This window comes from Colias croceus, chromosome 13 (assembly GCF_905220415.1).
Source record: "Colias croceus chromosome 13, ilColCroc2.1".
NCBI lineage: Eukaryota > Metazoa > Arthropoda > Insecta > Lepidoptera > Pieridae > Colias > Colias croceus.
Window position 1 is genome coordinate 5,638,088 of NC_059549.1, and position 20,392 is coordinate 5,658,479.

The following is a 20,392-nucleotide window of genomic DNA, read 5'->3' on the forward strand; positions in this document are numbered from 1 at the left end:
TTCATACAAAATGTTCGAAATGGCTTCCCCCCCCCATAAAGCGTGTTTTCGAGGGTATTGAGGGGGATCGATAGTAGCGGGTGACACATCCACAGATTTTGAATATAGTATGGAAAAAAGTTTAAAGTGATGTCATTTCACATTAAATAAATATCGATTGTTTCAGTTTGTAGCCCTTTCAATAAATATATATCTGTATCGTATCTGACTACAAGTTAAAAAGAGACTATTTTTTAATTTCTATAGATATGGCAGTATGAGTTTTAAATTATGTTGACATATTTTCTACCAAAATGATAGCTATAAATAGTACCTATTAGGAGTCCAGTCTGTTTAAAGACCGCATCTATTTTTTACGCAATCTAGAAGAGCACGAAAATCTAAAAAATGGAAACCTTAAAAAATCTTGTTTAAATTTATGTGCATAATTACGTAAATATTAGGGAAGAAAAAGATAGATATTATAATAATTATTGTATTTTTATCGATACGTGACTTTACCACTTTGTCAAGCACTAAGCCTGTCAAACTATTTTCTTTTTCATCCTAAAACAAAAAGGTTATATAAAAGGAGGTTCTATGTTCGTATAATAATAATTTTAATTTATTTTTGCATATTTTGTGTTTTTTAATTTAATTTAATTTATCGTTTTAAAAATAATTTAGTAGGTATACCTACATACAAGTATTGTTAATTCTGGTTTAAAATAATTATTGAATACTTATATGTATCATACAAATATCAAGCATTATAAATAATTTAGGTAGGTACTTACCTACATTAAAATAGCCTTCGGCGTCCAAAAAAGACAAGATTTCGAAATATAGCACTGAAAAAAACGTACCTATTTACTTTTACAAGGTATATATTTTATTGAGATTGTTTCTTCTTGTAAATTCATATTTAGGCTACACCATTTTTTTAATTTTAACGGGTTTTAATCTCAAAATTACCACAAAGTCAACTGTGAAAAAAAGCAAACAGAAATATACAGGCCGAATTGATAACCTCCTCCATTTTTGAAGTCGGTTAAATATCAAAAAGGTAACAGCCCTATAGCTATACGTCATAATTTCATCGCAGGGGATAGTTTCCTAACTGTATGTACGTAGTATATATCTGTCAACTGTGGTTGCAGCCTCAACCTGTTTTTTATATTTTTAAGTTTGTAATTTTTGTTATTGTTTTTTTGTTCATATTTAAAAATGTGTGTACTGAATTCATGGTGGTATAAACTTATTAAGGAATAAAATATACTATTATCATCTTATCATACATATTACATGTTTTATTTAACATTCTTAAAACGAAATCAAACATGATCAAACTCTTAAAATAAATTAAGTACATAATTATAAATCCTATAAAATATAAAGATATTAATCTAAAATAAACGCTCAAAAACATTTTAACATATAACACAGTAAATATTTTACATAAGGTCTATAAAAAAAATAAAATGGTCGCAAATCCAGTCGCAGTCGTCGTTCAAACGTACTTTCTTCCACTTATCTTGTGATTTATGTAGGTACCCCACCACCGATTGAATTTAGTAAGACTGTCAGCCTTGCCCATATTTCGTCGGCTTTTACTCGACCGCTGAGGTCACCATACCTATAGGTAACACACACCAACGAAGCACTTGGTATTGATATGATTTCATTGTATATTATAAGAATATTGAAGTAAGTTTGGAATCAAAACTGTATTTTTTTTAAAGTAGATACCTTTCCATGAATTCTATTAGAGCAAAAAATTGCTCCGGGCTGGCGCTGAAAAATGAGTACACATTTCAATAAATTAAATACCTTGAAGACATAATATTATTATATTTTTATGCATCATTGCAAATGCAAAATGAACTTACCACCTCTATATGTATTTTTATAATCTAAAGCAAAACCTTAATTTTTTAGTTCACTTCAATTAAGTAAATTTATTGACTTTCTACTTTTTTGGCAGTATAATTAAGGAATATTTTTCAACATTACTAATGTCAAACTGAAGCTATAGAGATAAGCGTACGTACATGGCTACGGTAGCCATGTGGATTACAACTTTGCGAACGCTCATTCTATTGGATTGTATGAGATTGACGTAAGCTGTAGATAAACGTATCTACAGCCTACGTCAATCTCATACATTCGTAGTTTATTCTATTGAACGCTACGCTAACGAAAGCCACTTGGCTAGGGGGGCAGAAAGCCACTTGGCTAGGGGGGCTGTAGTTTAACGTATTCGATAAAGCGAAAGTTTGTAGAAAGAGAAACGCTATGAAGCGTATGCCACTTGGCTAGGCCTGCTGATTTCTAAGCGCGCGTTTGCGAATTGCGTTTGAACTTTGACAGTAACAGATACTGACTCTTTGACAATTGACAGTTGACACTTGCTACACACTATTCCATAGACTAATTATTATAGAGTGTTTCGGGCTACGGTTTCGGGTAACGCTGCGGAATGGGCGTTCAGCGTTCCATGTGTAACATGTCTACCAATTTCAACACGCTAATGTCAAGTCCTTAGCGTGAGCGGAAAACGCTTGCATTGAAAACGCTTGGTTTTTGTCTAGGCCCCCTGGGCCAGATTGGCCCTTGCGCAATGGCCCTCGTCTGTAGGTATGTTTCTTATGTCGCCTCTACACATAGGCCAGCGCATTCGCCAGCGCGCTGGCGGTGCGCTTGCAAACGCGCTTGTGAGTAATCCACACATTGGAAGGTCGTTCAGTATGGTTTGGTTCGAGCCAATGTGCGGACGGATTCAAAATGGATGTAACAAACAAAGAAATAAACACACTTTCACATTTATAATATTAAAGTAGGATGCTCTTTGTGAAGTAAAACATTGTGAGGAAAACGGCATGTCCAAGAACCTTATTTATTTGGCACTTTTAATACATACAACATTTTTATTTTTATGGTCGCACGGCAAGCTCGCAAGCGCGCCGGCCAAGCGCCGGCCAAGGTTCAAATACCTACAGCCAGTGCGCATTTCGCCCGTTCTACACATAGACAAGTGCATGTGCCAACGCGCTTACCAACGCGTTGGCCTATGTGTAGTGCCGGCATATTATCTACATGCGGAGATAGACAGGCTTGGCCAATTAGCTTAATGGATGGAGCACGCTGGCAAATGTTCTAACTAAACTTTCTGCCGATTTTGGTGCGGGGAGGGTAACTCACACTTTGAAACACAATCACACATTCACAAAAATAATTTGTGTCTTTACAAACTCAAACTATTACAAAATTGACAGACTAGCATGTTTTTGCACACATACATCGATTACACAGAAAAATCCCTGTACATATACGTAATAATAATAGTATATTAAGAAGAGCTGGAACGTCAACACATTTACACATTGCACATGTTAGGGTGCCATCAGACAGACTGCATCGCAGCAACTGCGCGCGGTCGATATATATAACTGCAAGCAGTTGTGTGTTCGACTTCATGCTGTCATGATATCAACTGCACGCAGTCGGCTGCAGTCGAGTGAAGTCAATATCAACTGCATACAGTCGCGCGTTCAACTTCGCGCGGTCGGCAGAAGTCGGGTAGCGTCGCCGCATGCTGTCCACCGCTACTGCATACAGTTAGTGTGCAGTCAGTCAAAGAACCGAACGCAAAATAATAGCAAAATAATATTCCGTATGGCAAAATAATAGCAAAGGATCAATCCACATTCGTGGTGTATTTTGCAGTTTTTTAATTCGGTTATATCGCCGGCGGCGGCGGCGCCGTAATAATAACGTGTGTGCTTCCATTTCGACGTCAAACCTTACACTAACTCTTGGCCTACATGCTTGGTTTCGACTGCGTGAAGTCGGACCCGACTGCAGACAACTGCGTGCAGTTGAGTATAGCAACTGCGTGCGGTTACTAATGCGACTTCGTGCGGTTGTTGTGTTGCAGTCTGTCTGATGGCAGCCTTAGGCCGGGAGATACTGACACAAAATTTCGGGTCATTTGTAACAGGATGGCGGTCTAGAGGGGTCTTACTTATCCGACAAGTGTGACTTACGCCCACGCGACTAGCCGCCGGTACCAGCGTTTTGACCATCATTTTTCTTTTTGTCATTGCGTAAGGGTGCCATCAGACAGACTGCATCGCAGCAACTGCGCGCGGTCGATATATATAACTGCAAGCAGTTGTGTGTTCGACTTCATGCTGTCATGATATCAACTGCACGCAGTCGGCTGCAGTCGAGTGAAGTCAATATCAACTGCATACAGTCGCGCGTTCAACTTCGCGCGGTCGGCTGAAGTCGGGTAGCGTCGCCGCATGCTGTCCACCGCTACTGCATACAGTTAGTGTGCAGTCAGTCAAAGAACCGAACGCACGTATCGGTTGCGTTGCGTCGTCATTTTTTAGACTTTACTTGCATTCGGAATTACAAAACAATATGGATTTCGATACAGATTTATTTATTTCTTTGATAAGGAGTAAAACTAGTGTAAAACCTTACACTAACTCTTGGCCTACATGCTTGGTTTCGACTGCGTGAAGTCGGACCCGACTGCAGACAACTGCTTGCAGTTGAGTATAGCAACTGCGTGCGGTTACTAATGCGACTTCGTGCGGTTGTTGTGTTGCAGTCTGTCTGATGGCAGCCTAATAAGACCACTGTAGAACCGCCATTCTGTTACAAATGACCCGAAATTTTGTGTCAGTATCTCCCGGCCTATGTATGTGTCATATTTTGCAATTGTTTATAAATACAGGGTGATGTTATTGGTGTAGTACGAATATCTAAAAATCTATGAAGAATTTTGTGATACAGTAAATGGAAGAATTATAGACTATTTTACAGTATTTAATAAAATCATTTAATTTTTTGTTCATTTTCATTAGAAATGTCAATTTTTCTCACCAAGGTGGAAATTTGGATGATAAGGATCTTGTTAGAAAAATATAAATTTTGACTAAAATCGGCATTTTTTTTTCAAAAATCAAATTACTAATTAATAATCAGAGTTATCACCATTTACATTAATTTACAAACGATATCGGTTGTTCTTACTTAAAATTGAATACCAATGTCTTATTGCGATTTGCGGTATGTGTTCTTTGGAAGTGTTCGTAAAGTTGTTGATCCGTAATTAAATTTTGCGGAAAATCTTTTAGAGCGCTTAGTTGTGACATATCCTAAGCATATTTAATAGAATTAAAAGACGAGCGAATATCCAGAATAAAACACAATACCTATTCTTTATGACATTATTTAAAAAAAATACGCCAAACTATACACAATTTTTACTTGATGCAATCCTCAAAGATCATGGACATGGTGTATTGCGCCTTCCACCATACCATCCAGAACTCAACCCAATAGAGTTACTATGGGGCATAATTAAAGGGAAAGTAGGTAGCATCACAAAAAGTGAACTTTAACTTGAAAACTGTGGAAGAATTATTTAGAAAGGAAGCAAATGCTATTAGTCTGGATATGTTTAGTGACGTTTGGAGAAAGACGCGAAAACATGAGGAAAAATATATTCAATTAGAACCAAAAGTAGATAATTACACTGACTCATTTATAATAACATTAAGAAATTCCGACGGCGAAACATCGAGTTCTTCGAGCGATGAAAGTTTCAGTGAAGTAGAAGATTACGATTATGATTAAATAGATTCTTCTTCTTCTCTATAGATACTGCTTTCTGAATTGGTGGTAAATGTTAAAACTGTAAAACTGTTATGACGATTCAAAAGTGCTTCTAGAAGAAGTCTAATTGTATAAATGTTTGAGTTTGAGTTTAAAACCAATAGTGTGAAAATTATACAATAAACATGTAACACGTATTTGTTAGCGCGCATTGGTAGGTATTACGTACTTACTACAAATATAATATTTCTTAGATATTTTTACTCGACCAAAGTCAGGACAAGACTGCTCCGCAACTGCAGAAGACGTCCGTCATTTAAATCATTATCAAAACAACCATCCGTGTGTTGGGAGTGAGCGCACGTGTTATTTGTATTGTTTTTATGACCTGAAATTTAATTATTATTTGATAATTGAATGATTACTAATACTTTTATCCAATTGATTATTTTTAGAATAAATAATTAAGTTCATCAATTGATTTACTTTTAAATTATAATTTTACAGGTAAATTATGAGAGCTTTCATAATTATATTTGCATATATTTATCTACAACGCACCCATTTTACAATTCAAGTCTAAAATGAAACTAGAGTCGCATTTATTTTTGAACATACTGTAAGTGAAATTGCATAAGTGTGAGTACTGTGAACATGCCAGCTTTCCTTAATTGACCGATACAATCGCTCTAAAGGGATGTAACCATATCGATATTACAAAAATAATAATTTTGTTGAAATTAGAAATAACATTAATATTATATTCATAAAAAATACTACCTACACAGGTCATTTGTAACGTTTTCATCATTATTATATGCATACGAAAAAACAATAAAACGCCATTTTATTAAACAAAATAAATATCGGTACAGAAATTTTTATTATTTCTGTACCGAGGTGTCCATTCTGATTTTCTCCCACAGCATTCAATCCTCCTTAGCCTTAAAGCAGGATTTTTTGTAAATTTGAAATATACGCAATATTAATACCTACATACATATAAACAAACTAGCTGCTCCCCGTGGCTCCACTCCTGTTGGTCGTAGCGTAATGATATATAGCCTATAACCTTCCTCGATAAATGGGCTATCTAACACCGAAAGAATTTTTCAAATCGGACCAGTAGTTCCCGAGAATAGCGCGTTCAAACAAACAAACAAACTCTTCAGCTTTATAATATTAGTATAGATTACATAATAGAAAGGTTACAAGATTAACATTACAAAAAAACGGCTAAGTGCGAGTCGGACTCGCGCACGAAGGGTTCCGTACCATTAAAATGTTCTGCCAGTTAAAAGTAACCGAGCGTAAATTTTAATAAATATATACAAGACTTACAAAATAAACATTATACTCCTTTTTATGAATTCTCATCTCATTTCAAATTATACTTAGAAAAATATTTTTTTATCGACGTTCAAGTTAAAAGCAGTCCGTCACTAAGAAAGTCGTAAAAATTTACGACCTTTTAAGCGACGAGTTTTTAAATTCAACTCTATCACTAAGTTCATAAAGATTAAATTTGAATTTCTTTTCAAGATAGTCTCGCTACATCACTTTATAGTCTCGTGGGGAGTGCGGTTCAATAACGCGTTCTAAATTCAACTTTATCGCTTAGTTCATAAAGATTAAATTTGAATTTCTTTTCAAGATAGTCTCGCTACATTTTGTATTTCTTTAAAATATAGTCTCGTGGGGAATGCGGTTCAATATCGCGTTTTAAATTCAACTTTATCTCTTAGTTCATAAAGATTGAATTTGTATATTTTCTTTCCATGATAGTCTCGTGAGGCCGCATTAATGATCGAGTAAACACATGACTCGATTATTTGTCTTGATCATATCGCTAAACGATACATCGACGATTATTAGAAATTGCATTTAAATTGATATTTACGTAAAAAAAATAAAAAAATACTTAGAAATGAAAGGTTATTCCATCTTTTTTAATATTTGATGTGTTTGACTTGCTTCTGCAAGACTTGACAGCACAAAACGGAATTTTTAGCGGAGCACTCGCAGACGTCCTTTCGATGTTTTGCGAATACGCAGAGTGTTTGTAATCGATTACGCAAGTAGTTTTTATGAATGCATAAGATTTTTCGATTTGAAAAATCTTATACCTCGGCAAAAGGGGAAGCGCCTGTGAGTGTTATCCATTACTTAATGATCTAAGCCAATTAGCTTTGCCAAGTGATTTTCTATTGTTTATTACAGCAACAGAAATTTATTATAATGCTTAAAAGTTAAAACTCTCTAAGTTAAGCAACTCTCGGTTGCTTGGTTTTAGTCGACTTACAGTGCGACATAAAAGAGATGAAATTAATTAATTTGGAACTAATTTTTTTTCATTATCTGGCAACCCTGAATTATCAATGCAGCTGTCAAGTTGAATAAAAATTTGTTGTTTATTTGGTGAAGTTGAGATAAAATTGTTATTTTAAACAAGAAATTTACTAAAAAAAGGAGAAATCATGAAAAAGGTTAAACGTAGCGGTGTCCGTGATGCCATATATAAAGTTTTCATTCGGTGTTTCTCATAATTTCAAGCTGAAAAACGAGAAAAATATTTGGAAAACGTTTACAGACGTACAGCAGATTATACCGGTGAGATTCTATTTATTTTTGCTCAGTACTACGTAAAATAGAATATTCCATTAGTGACGAGTGTTTAATGTACGTATCTATGGCGATTATTACGTTTTTGAAATTTAATTTGAGGTTATTTGTATGTAAACAAAAACTAGTTTTTATAGTGCGACCAGGCACAGTTTGAGTCAAGAAGTTATATCCAATCCAACCAGCCTTAAATAGTATAGTGATAACTATTTTCATACAGCTATCTATGAATCCTTACTTGCTACTTACTAGAGTGGACGCAGGGATCCAAAGTGAGTCTTGGCCTCCGACATAAAAAAAAATAGTTTTAAGCTACTAAATAAATATGTTAAATGTACTATTTGATTTTATTCATCTTAATTCGTTTGTTATAGGGGTTTCTGAAAGCACAGTACGCAGGATAGTGGAGCATGGGAGTAAAAATGAAGGAGAATATCTACAAAAAATAAATAAAAATATGTAGTTTTCAAATCACCTTGTTTTTTTTACCTGACGGACCCAGAAGGAGCGTAATGTGTTTGAGCCTTAGGTTTGAGCTGTATGTATGTATGTTTTTTTGTCCGTATGTTTGATTCTATGTGCGCCTCTGCAGTCTAAATGGCTTGACCGATTTCTATAAACTAATTCCAAATACATTTAAGTAAAATTTGACCTAGGTAGGTCATTTAAAATACTAATGTATTTTTGTCTTAAATTTACACGATGATGAATGAAACAACTTTAAATCGCGGTATTTATTACTTTTTATTTTTTTGATTTTTATTCTATAGTATCAAGATTGCTTGCGTCGCAGTATCAGTGTTGCTATATGAGCGACGGTGGCGCCCTCATTTTTTGTCATCTCTTTTGTGTCGCACTGTAAAAAAAATGAGGAGATTTTATGTTCCACTGTACATGTTTTTATTTAACTTACGGCGTGTTTCCAAGATTATATTTACCTATTCAACCCAATTTAAAATACATATTTTAAAACTACTATTGCAGTCTTTTATGCAGTATGTATTAAAACCAAGATTAAAACAATTTGAATTTAAATGTATTAGAGTTGGCAACTCTAGAGTCTAGACTCTACCGCCATCAACCGCCATCTTTCTTTGGTATGTGTTCCGCTTCCGTTGACAGTTCTTTTAGCTAAAATCTCCGAAAATGAAAGCCAAAGGCGAGGTAAGATTTTAATGAAAATTAAATTCAGTGTAATTTATAATGATTGTGATGGTATTAAATATTGAATTGAGTTGGTTAAAATGTATTTGTTATATAAATATAATTAAAACAATGTGTTCGAAAATGTTTGTGAGTTGGTGTGGATAAGACACGTTGCCGCGATAGTTTAGTAATGTTGTTACAGTAAGTTATTAAAAATAAAAGGCTCACAACTGATTATCGGATTGTTAATGCACATAAATAAGTAAGAATTTGTGATCTAAAGTGTTTACTGCACATTATCCACATAATGTTTGTGCATTTTTAGGTTATGTCATGTTGTTACTATTCGGTACTAGTTTTCATATAAAAACATTATTTACACAAATACGACTGAGTTTTTATAAGAATTATTTATTAAATAGCCGTATTTTATTTCAGTTGAGGGAATATGAAGTCATTGGCCGTAAGTTGCCATCAGACAGTGAGCCTAAGCCGCCACTATATAAAATGAGAATCTTCTCACCAGACCAAATTGTGGCTAAGTCTCGCTTTTGGTACTTCTTGAGACAGTTGAAGAAGTTCAAAAAGACAACTGGTGAAATCGTCTCAATAAGGGTAAGTTCATATTTGATCAATATTTTACGTTATAGGTATCTTATTTAAATATTGGTTGAGGATAAATGAAAAGAAAAGCATGTTATTAGTATTTTTATAGACTATAAGTTGTCAAAATAATCAAACAACAAAGTTGTGGACATAAAAATGTTTAGGATTATGAATGATTTTATAATTTGTGATAAATTTGCATTTAATAATCAGTATTAAAATACCAGTAAAGGTAATTCATGATTGACATAAATGGTAATTAAACATTGGGATTTTAACTAACATTACATTCAACAATTCTATTATTTCATATTTGGATCATAGGAATGCTGAAACTTTATAGTTTATAATGATAAACACATTATTTTTATTTTTTACTATGGACTTAATACACACATACACAAATTAAACGTGGAATACAGTTACATATACATAAGAATGTCAGCATTTTTGAAGGACTACTTTCATACAGATGGATGTGAATCCAATATTCCATTGACATAGTTTTGGTTTACCTTAGACTGATGTGGCTCTAATTGTAGCCAATTTACTCATTGGTGCATGAAAAATTTTATTTGATTAGTGGAATGATTTGTGTGACATATAACAACACACACAAATGTGAACATTGCACTCGCATAGCTTTATACGCTTTTTTTGTTTTATACCAGTTTTTGTATGGTTAACCAAAGAAACACAAATGTCTGAAGTGGATTGACATAGCGAATGGCAAACACTAATGTGTAAATGCACCATTATAGATGTAGAAAAACTAAATTAAATCTATACATATAATAAATCTGTAGAAGGGTCAATTCTGTACATTGAAAATATTAAAAAAATAAATAGCAGGGGGCGTTACTGGATCGATACCAAACCCAAATATGTGATTAAAAAAATTTTTGTCTGTCTGTATGTGAAGACATCACGTGAAAACTACCGGTTCGATTTCGATGAAACTTGGTATAATTATACCTTATTATCCTGGGCGTAAAATAGGATACTTTTTATCCTGGAAAAATACGTAGAAAAAAAAAATCTTAATTTTTCAGTTTTATCCATAGACGTTGTTCCGTAGAACCGCGAACACACGTTGCGTATTATTATAGGCCTAGCCGTATTTGGGTCCAATAGATATTTATAAGATATCATTTTCAGAGTTACTCAAAATGGAGAAAATATAAACCATCCACGCGAAGACCGACATCCGCGCGGACGGAGTCGCGGGCGGAAGCTAGTATATAATAAATTTCACAGTAATGTATTATAATACAAATTGATTCCTATATGTATATTTTATGTCAATTTGATAATAAATAATACTAGGTAATAGGTATCATAATAATTTAAAGAATAATCAATGTTTATTATAACACATTTGAGGAAATAAAGTCAATTGATTTTAACAGTGGGAATACTAAGTTAGGTGTGAAAGTGATAAAAAACATGAACTGGGCAATATTTCCTTGTGACATGTTAATGTTCATACCGAAATCTCCAGTGTATTAGATATAAGCTTCTTGATTGTCCCTTATAGCCCTTTGACATTGAATGAATGAAAAAATTCTTTATTACACACAAAAATACAGTATTATAAAATAAGAGTGATACAAGTTAAAATATATACAGAGGGTGGTCTTATCGCTGTAAACAATTTCTGCCAGGCAATCCACAAATCCATATGGATTACATATTTTATGGTGATGGTGCATTATATTTAGGTACATTGGTGAAAATTTATATATAAATAATTATTAATAACTGACACATTAGCTAAACAGAACCTATTGGCAAGCTGTTGCACCAGCCTCTATCATTTAATACATACATCTATATATATATTACTAGCTTACCGCCCGCGGCTTCGCCCGCTTTCTCTAAAACAATTTGATATTTAAACTATCCTATCTCTCAAGTTGGATTGAACTGCACATGGTGTGCGAAATTCATTATAATCGGTTAAGTGGTTTAGGAGTCCATTGAGGACATTGTGACACAAGATTTATATAATATATATACATATACAGTGGATTTCGGTTATAACGACGGCGGAGGGACCACTTTAATGTTGTCGCTATATCCGGAGGTCTCTATATCCGAAATAATAAAAAATCACGTACATTATGTATATATACATACGTAGTTATTTATTTATCACTTATTTATATTATACAAGGCTTTTATTAAAAAAACGAGTTATAGTGCACTGCTTAAGTTTAGACTTTTGTGCACGCTGTAAGGTATATTCCATTTTCATAATTCCCTCTACATCTAAATTATTACTGGCTTCTCCAAATAAACAGTACTTTTTGAGCGTTGTAATACATAATGCATCTCTAATTGTTGGAATCTCGTTTACATTGCAATCCTCTTCTTCATGCTCCTGTTCTTGAGTTTGAAGTACAGACTCAATAATTTCATTATCCGTCAAGTTATCAGTAGTGATAACTTGATCATCAATATTCACATATGTTTCCCAATCCGTAACTGTTGGTTCCGCTGATGATAATCTTGCCAATGGCAAGTTATCCATTTCATCATCAGAATCTTCATCATTTGTATTAATGGTAGAAAATTTACCAAACCCAGCAGAAACAAATCACTTGACCATCTGCGAATGTAAACAAAAGATTCTTATCCTTTGTTTACATTCCTACATAATACAAGCTTAATAGTTAAAGTTGATGAATGAGTCTTTGCGCCTTTGCCGACTCCGTCTCAATATCCGCAATGAATTTCTAGGAATCTGTCCCAAATAGTTCATAAAAACAAGTCGTTAAACCCGAATTAGGCGTTATATTCAGAGTCGCTATTGCCGAATGGATTTATACGAAAGTATGCTTCAAATTCTAGGGACGTAAGTTCGACGTCGCTATAACCGAAAGGTCGTTACAACCGAGGTCGTTATTAATGAAATCCACTGTATATATTAAGATAACCAATAACTTTGCTGTCAGGGAAGACTGTTTTGCCAACATGGTCTTTTTTTCTTTGTTTTTTTATTCTTAAGATAGCTTTCTATTTGTATAGGTAATAACTGACAATGCCATTCCCACAGGAAATCCCCGAGAAGAGCCCCATCAAGATCAAGAACTTCGGCATCTGGCTGCGCTACGAGTCACGTTCGGGCGTGCACAACATGTACCGCGAGTACCGCGACCTGTCCGTGGGCGGTGCGGTCACACAGTGCTACCGCGATATGGGCGCCAGGCATAGAGCCCGCGCTCACTCTATCCATGTGAATATTTTTTGTTATTTGTCTTGTTTAAATGGTATAAAACAAAGGCGCTTTCCACTGTTTGTGCATCTGTATGATACAATCTATGCAATGAATAATAAAAAAAAGCTTCTATTTTCAATTTATTCATATCATCACTGTTAATTGATCTTGTCTTGTTTTTAAACTTAACCCATTTTAATTTTTAAAATGAAAACAGTTATGACTAGCTAGCTAGGTGGTGTGGTGAAAGTAAATTCGTAAAGATTATTATATTTTGTACCACAGTAAAAAATAGTCTGTCACTGACTAGCTTCCTAACTATCTCCAAACAGAAAAATTATGATCAATCTCAAGTATGAAAAGAAACTAATTATTATCAATTCCAAATTTTAGATCATCAAAGTGGAGGTGATCAAAGCAGCGGCCTGCCGCAGACCGCAAGTGAAGCAGTTCCACAACAGCCACATCAAGTTCCCGCTGCCCAAGAGAGTGCACCACCACAAGCGACTCAACACCTTCGCGTACAAGAGACCCAGCACATACTTCTTGTAATTTAATTAATAAAACCCACGTGAAGTGAAATTTTGTTTGATTTGCTTTCTGCCTGGTATACATAATTACAGTAGAACCCGTTTAAGTCGATAACGCTTAATACGATTTCTCCCATAATACCGTATATGCCAACATTGCCCTCAACGGTATCTTGCGTGAAGATCAATCCATAAAAAAAATTCAATTGCAAAAATACTTTCATACTTTGGCAACATTAATACAATGTGGTGTAAAATAGGTTATTGTAGGTATGTCTGACATTATCTATGTATGTATGTCTATGTATTTCCCCACTTGAAAAAAAAAAAGGTATGTCTGACAACACTGCCTATTGTGTGAGTCGTTAACTTAATCAGCAACTTGTTTTAACTCGTCGAATATAATGTGTGATTTCGCGGGCAAAAAAGGAGGAAAATTCAAGTGATAGTCTGCAGTGCATGATGGCTAAAACAGGTTATTTTTACTCAATCACTATATATACATAGTATAAAACAAAGTCGCTTTCTCTGTCTCTATATCCCTACTAGTAACGTAGTACCTATACACAATTTCAGCTCAAGCAGTCCGGGAAGTGAATCAAAGTTACTTGTTACATTTCAATTAAGTCATCGAGAACAGACAAAAATTCTCATAAAATAAAAACTACTGGGGTCTATCTGAATAAAAATTTTATGGGACCAATACGACACCATTCCGCATCAAACAAAAAAAGAATCACCTATGTATTTGTGATTTTATACGAATTATTATCGTAAAATACAGTTGTAAACAACCAATCGTGTTTTGGAAACAGTCATCCCATCACACATACGTTCTGTAATACATATTAGAAATTTCAGTGCGAAAAAACTTGCAATATTTTCAATTAAGGTGAGTCCGGGTAAGTCCGGACATGGGGTAAGAACGTAAACATCAAAAATTCGGCGAATACGAGCATATTTATTTACGAGGGCAAAATTCTGTACGACTTCATTTTGTTTTGCATCGACCTTCAGGTTCTGGGCGTCGCTGCGACGCGCCGCGCGCCTGTAAAGTGGATTTCAAAAAAAATCGTCAAAAAATCATTTTAGACCGTAAAAGATTGGATATATTTTTTTGATCGACCTTATGCTATATTCAATAGAAGTGCATTTAAAAGCATGTCCGAACTTACCCCGAAGAGTAATTTTTTACCATAGTCATAAAAAAAGTAAGTGTTGTTTTTAAACGCCTTAAAATCAGAAACTGTTGAGTTTATAAGAATAAACTTTTTGTAGAGCAAAGCGATGCTAAATGAATTGTCATTTACATCAGTTTTAAGTAGTAAATCTTGAACTAGTGCTGAGAAAATCGGGCTTTTGCTAGACTATTTCAATTCGTCTAAAATCCGTCCGGTCTTACCCCGACTCACTATAAAGCTCATAGAAAACCATTGAGATATACGGAGACGACACCGCCTACATCACATATGTTCCGCTCAACATACGCCATATGGCGTAACTGCACGCTCATTTTTTATTTGTTTTAAAGTGAAACGCATCAAATATGCCTTCGTGTGTGTTACGATATTGCACAAATAGTACAAATACATAATACGGAAAAGTGCAAAGGAATAACTTTCATCGGTAACAGTTATACATCCTTCCTCTATGATCGGTAAGTACCTAACTAGATAATAATTTTTAAAACTTAGAGCAAAAAAATGGCGCACAGATTTTGTTCATGGTGTCTCCTCCATACGTTGTAATATTATCTCAATGTAGAAAACAGTCCATTTTGCCGTTTTCACCAACTAAGGGCCCGCTAATATAACAACTAGTTAAATACAAACTAACATAGCTATGTAATTTAAAAAAGTATTCTGTTACTTGATAGTTTTCTAGTTTTTGAGTGAAGATAAATCTATCGACTATATCTGTATCACACATAAAATATATACTTTTGGGACCTTAGTGCAGTGCTAACCTGATGCTGCACTGCAGCATCAGGTTGTATAAAAAGTACCTACATTATATTAGTGTATAATAAAGAAACTGCTTTTAGAACGTCATCAACTATAGTCGAGCCAATTTATTAGGCAACATTTGACGTCTATCAATTTTATCTTTGAAGAGAGGTAACCTGCTTAAAAACATCGATTAAAGTAAATAAATCAATACGGACTTGAAATATTTGTCAATCGAATTTATTAATTTATGATGATTTTTATTCACAAGTAATCAATGCATTCGATCCTAGATGTTAGATTTCGATTTTTAGAGTAACGTCTCTGGTATTTAAAAAGAAAAAAGGTTTATTGACACAAAATTGTAGCGACGTCAGTTATTTAAATCAGAAATTGTTTATTATGTTGAAAATGGTTTATCAGTAAAATCAAATCTTAAAATTGCTTGTATTGGTCATTATCATTATAAATATGTAATTGTAATTGAAAAAAGTTAAACAAATATGCAACAATATAACAAAACGAAATATCATGTTATTCTATGTCGTCGTTACTAGGTTACGTTGTTGAATTTTTATGAACTGTCAAATGTTGCCTATTAAAATGGCTCTATTATAATACCAGTCTTTAGAGACAAGTTTAAAATTACATAAAACATTTTTTTTTTCAATAACATGTTAATATCTCCACTCGTTCCTGCGAAAAAGGGTCTTTACAGACAGACAGACGGACACTTAGTGATCCTATTTTTTTGCTTTTGAGGTTCGAAATCGAAACCAAAATAAGGTTTCCACATAGGCGTAGCCGGGGCGAACAGCTAGTTTTAAATAAAACAACATAGGTCCTGTAAATATTTTTATTAAAAAAATAAACATATACATAATAATATCTTCTATCTAACTAAAATTACAGTTCATCTTCAAACCAAACATAACTGTACCTATTATTCAAAGTAAATAGAAAGTAAAATTTTATATAAAACAACGGAAGTAAGGAATACAAGCTTAATATTTAATAATTTCTTATAGGTATGTAAAATCGACCTGTTTTCCTTAGCCAAACGGAGAACAGAAGTTGTACCTACATAGGTACTACATATTTTTCTTTTTATTCCTTTGTATGGAACAATTTCATAAAATATTGCACTGAATATTATATGATACATATCTTAATATATATAAATCTCGTGTCACAATGTTTGTCCTCAATGGACTCCTAAACCACTCAACCGATTATAATAAAATTCGCACACCATGTGCAGTTCGATCCAACTTGAGAGATAGGATAGTTTAAACATGTAGGTACCACGGGCGAAGCCGGGGCGGACCACTAGTTGTAACATAAAATGTGACAATATTGAAGTTTATGAAAGAACAGATAGACTTACAATATATAATAATAGTAATTCAGTCTGCCTCTATATAAATTATCAGAAATCTCAATAACATTATTTTTTTTTATAAAAAAATCATACAATGACATAATTCAGTACATTGGCTCACTCCCTCCTTTTGCTCTCACACTCGTACAAATGCATCAATATGAATGTAATGGAATAAAAGACAGGGTAGTAACTAGTAGGTACCACAGACTAATAATAATATACTACGTATACAAACCACGTATACGCTAGTACGAAATTCTTCGTTTTTTGTGACTCGTATTTTTAAATAAAATAAATCTATACATATAATAAATCTGTAGAAGGGTCAATTCTGTACATTGAAAATATTGAAAAAATAAATACCAGGGGGTGTTACTGGATCGATACCAAACCCAAATATGTGATTAAAAAATTTTTTGTCTGTCTGTCTGTATGTGAAGGCATCACGTGAAAACTAACGGTTCGATTTCGATGAAACTTGGTATAATTATACCTTATTATCCTGGGCGTAAAATAGGATACTTTTTATCCTGGAAAAATACGTAGAAAAAAATTAATTTTAATTTTTCAGTTTTATCCATAGACGTTGTTCTGTGGAACCGTGAACACACGTTGCGTATTATTATAGGCCTAGCCGTATTTGGGTCCAATAGATATTTATAAGATGTCATGGTCAGAGTTACTCAAAATGGAGAAATAAACCATCCACGCGAAGACCGACACCCGCGCGGACGGAGTCGCGGGCGGAAGCTAGTAAATAATAAAATTAATAATTTGCTGTAAAAGACCTGAAGTTATAAATTAAAATTTTAATTGTAATCAACCGTTTCAAACTTTCACATAAAAAACCTATTTTATACGCTTTTAATAAATTTGGCGCCGAAATAAGTTTTTATATTACTCAGTCTCACAATAAATGCACCTGTAACGATATCTACCAAGCCGTTTATGTTACAGAGGACACAAAAACAAAAATACATAGCAATTATACTTTAAAATGTTTGAGATTTTTATAATAAAATAATTCGGATATAAAATGGAACCCAATAATTTCATGAAAAATAACTATTTTCTGAATCAGATATTATACAATATTTTAAGCGTGATACTTTAAAATATATTAAAATCTGTTACAATAGTATTCTATTTAATGCTAGTCTAATTAATACATATAAAACAATTTACATACATAAAAATATCGAGATATTTTTTTTACTTGACTAAGTACTTAATATATTTTTATCTAAATGGCTAGGATTTTTAGCGCTAATTTAGATGCGGCTCTCTTTGCTTGAAATTTGTTTGAGCCCACGCCGTACACTGTGTGTCTTTGGCCTTGCTTCGAGAAAGACAACGGTACCATGACTTTACGTACTCCAGTAGATGTCTCTATAGGTTTTCTGAAAAAAAAATATAGGTATTGAGAAAAAGAACATAATAGATATGTTACCGTTTAAACAAATACATTTTTGGGTAAATAAGTACAGAGGTAAGGAGTATGGAAAACGAGTAAAAAATTGACAAATTTTTTACTGCAAATTAGTTCAAAAAATATCCAAAATGGCGCTGGTGTAGACCAAGTATGCTATGAATATAGATAGCAGTTGTCGGCAGATTATAATTTTTTTATTTAATTACATAATTGGTAAAATTGAGAACTCCATAATGCTTACAGAATGCAAAGAATTTCAAAGAATTGCAAAATAATTTTTGGTGCTTTTTTTAACAATTTTTTGGACACTACCATGGTTTCTTCATTCCTGCACCCCCAAAATAATTAAATGCCAAAAATGTACAACAAGTAAATTTTATTGATTTTGCTGGACAGGAAGACTGGCGGTTCACGCTAAATTATAACATACTAGCAGCCCGCCCAGGCTTCGCCCGAGGTGCATGTCTACTTTTTCTCTCCATAAGAACCAATCTCCTACTTCAAGGAATATTATAAAAAAAGAATTATCGAAATCGGTCTAGCAATTCACGCGTGATGCCGTGACCATGGGAAATAGGGATTTATTTTTATATAACATATTTTTGAAGTCAATAAACATTTATTTACTTACTCAAAATTCGGGCAAGCATACACCATCTCGTGCAAGACTCGCACGGGTTGTTTCGGCACGCGTTGTGAGAAACTGGCTATCTCCTTCCACATAATTCGGTATACTATGCGCCATACTGTATCTAGACACCCTTTGCTGTCTAGGTATATAGCACCCACTAGCGACTCGAATATATCACTCACAGCCTGAAATATTGATATAAAATAAATATTACATTGGTAATAGAGGTCCGCGCCGCAGTCCAAAAGCCCAGCGGCGGCGCGCCGGGTGCGGCACCCGGCGCGGCGCGGCGTCGCCGGCGTGGGCTAGTTATTTTTAAAGTTATTAGGGGGTGGGCGGGCAGTAGAAAAATCTCTCTTTAAGTTTAATAAAAAATTTATTTTTATTAAAATCAAGTAGCTTAACTATAATTTAGTGATGAACATGATAATTATAAACATTGCCAATAATTTTATTGGCAATGTTTTTTTTTATGTCAGAGCAAGCAAAGGAGCAGGTGGGCCACCTGATGTTAAGTGGTCACCACCGTCCATAAACACCTGTAACACTCCTAGTGTTACAAGTGCTTTGCCGGCCTTTTATGGACAAATAAGCTCTTTTCTTGAAGGCCCCAATGTCGTAGTTGTACGGGAACACCGCAGGTGGCAAATCGTTCCATAGTTTCACCGTACGCGGAAGGAAGTTGCGGGTGAAGCGGACAGTGGTGGAGCGCCAACCATCCAGATGGTGCGGATGAAACTGGTTTTTACGGCGTGTGGTCCGGTGGTGGAACTGTGCGGCTGGTAAAAGGTGGAACAATTCCTCAGAGCCCCCCCATAGTAGATTCTGTACAGTATACAGAGAGACGCAACGTCTCTCCGCACTGACAGTGGGTCGAGCCTATCGGAAAGCCTACGGTCATCGACAATTCGAGCTGCTCGACGTTGGATGCGGTCAAGAGGAAGGAGTTGATACTGTGGGGCTCCGGCCCAGAGATGAGAACAGTACCCCATATGCGGTCGCACCTGAGCCTTGTACAGCTGAAGTCGGTGGGCCGGCTTGAAGTACTATCTCGATCTACTGATCTGTACTGTACTTCAAAATTTATTTCAAAAAACTTGGTGTGCTCAGTAGAGCACACCAAGTTTTTTCGAGGCTAATTTAGCCTTCGCTTCCAAATGACTGCGGAATTGAACGTCACTCGAGATTTCAACTCCGAGGATTCCTATTTTCAGCGATATACTAAGGGGAGTACTCTTAAACCGAGGTTCTACGACAAATGGGGT

At 34.5% G+C, this 20,392-nt stretch overlaps 2 protein-coding genes and 2 long non-coding RNA genes across 5 annotated transcripts in view; 2 read left to right on the plus strand and 2 right to left on the minus strand.

The window, feature by feature from the left end:
• Nucleotides 1-1,149: 1,149 nt before the first annotated feature.
• LOC123696590 lies at nt 1,150-2,156 on the minus strand. Its single transcript, XR_006752103.1, has 3 exons — nt 2,144-2,156; nt 1,869-2,008; nt 1,150-1,773 (listed from the first exon to the last, which is right to left on the minus strand). It is a non-coding gene; the product is annotated as an uncharacterized LOC123696590 (long non-coding RNA).
• Nucleotides 2,157-7,266: 5,110 nt separating this feature from the next.
• LOC123696587 lies at nt 7,267-8,703 on the plus strand. The gene is made up of 2 exons (XR_006752099.1): nt 7,267-8,220; nt 8,607-8,703. It is a non-coding gene; the product is annotated as an uncharacterized LOC123696587 (long non-coding RNA).
• Nucleotides 8,704-9,268: 565 nt separating this feature from the next.
• On the plus strand, nt 9,269-13,786 carry LOC123696583 (60S ribosomal protein L18a). Its single transcript, XM_045642859.1, has 4 exons — nt 9,269-9,396; nt 9,817-9,993; nt 13,043-13,222; nt 13,598-13,786. The coding sequence occupies exons 1-4, from the start codon at nt 9,379-9,381 to the stop codon at nt 13,754-13,756; spliced, it is 534 nt and encodes a 177-aa protein (XP_045498815.1). The 5' UTR covers nt 9,269-9,378; the 3' UTR covers nt 13,757-13,786.
• Nucleotides 13,787-17,782: 3,996 nt separating this feature from the next.
• The window catches only part of LOC123696566 (endoribonuclease Dicer), a 38,848-nt gene continuing 36,238 nt past the window's right edge, over nt 17,783-20,392 (minus strand). For both annotated transcript variants that reach the window (XM_045642824.1, XM_045642826.1), the window contains 2 exons: nt 19,128-19,312; nt 17,783-18,464 (listed from right to left, as the gene is read on the minus strand). In XM_045642824.1, the coding sequence (XP_045498780.1) occupies nt 18,308-18,464; nt 19,128-19,312 (342 nt within the window). In that variant the 3' untranslated portion in view covers nt 17,783-18,307. The remainder of the gene's footprint in view (nt 18,465-19,127; nt 19,313-20,392) is intronic.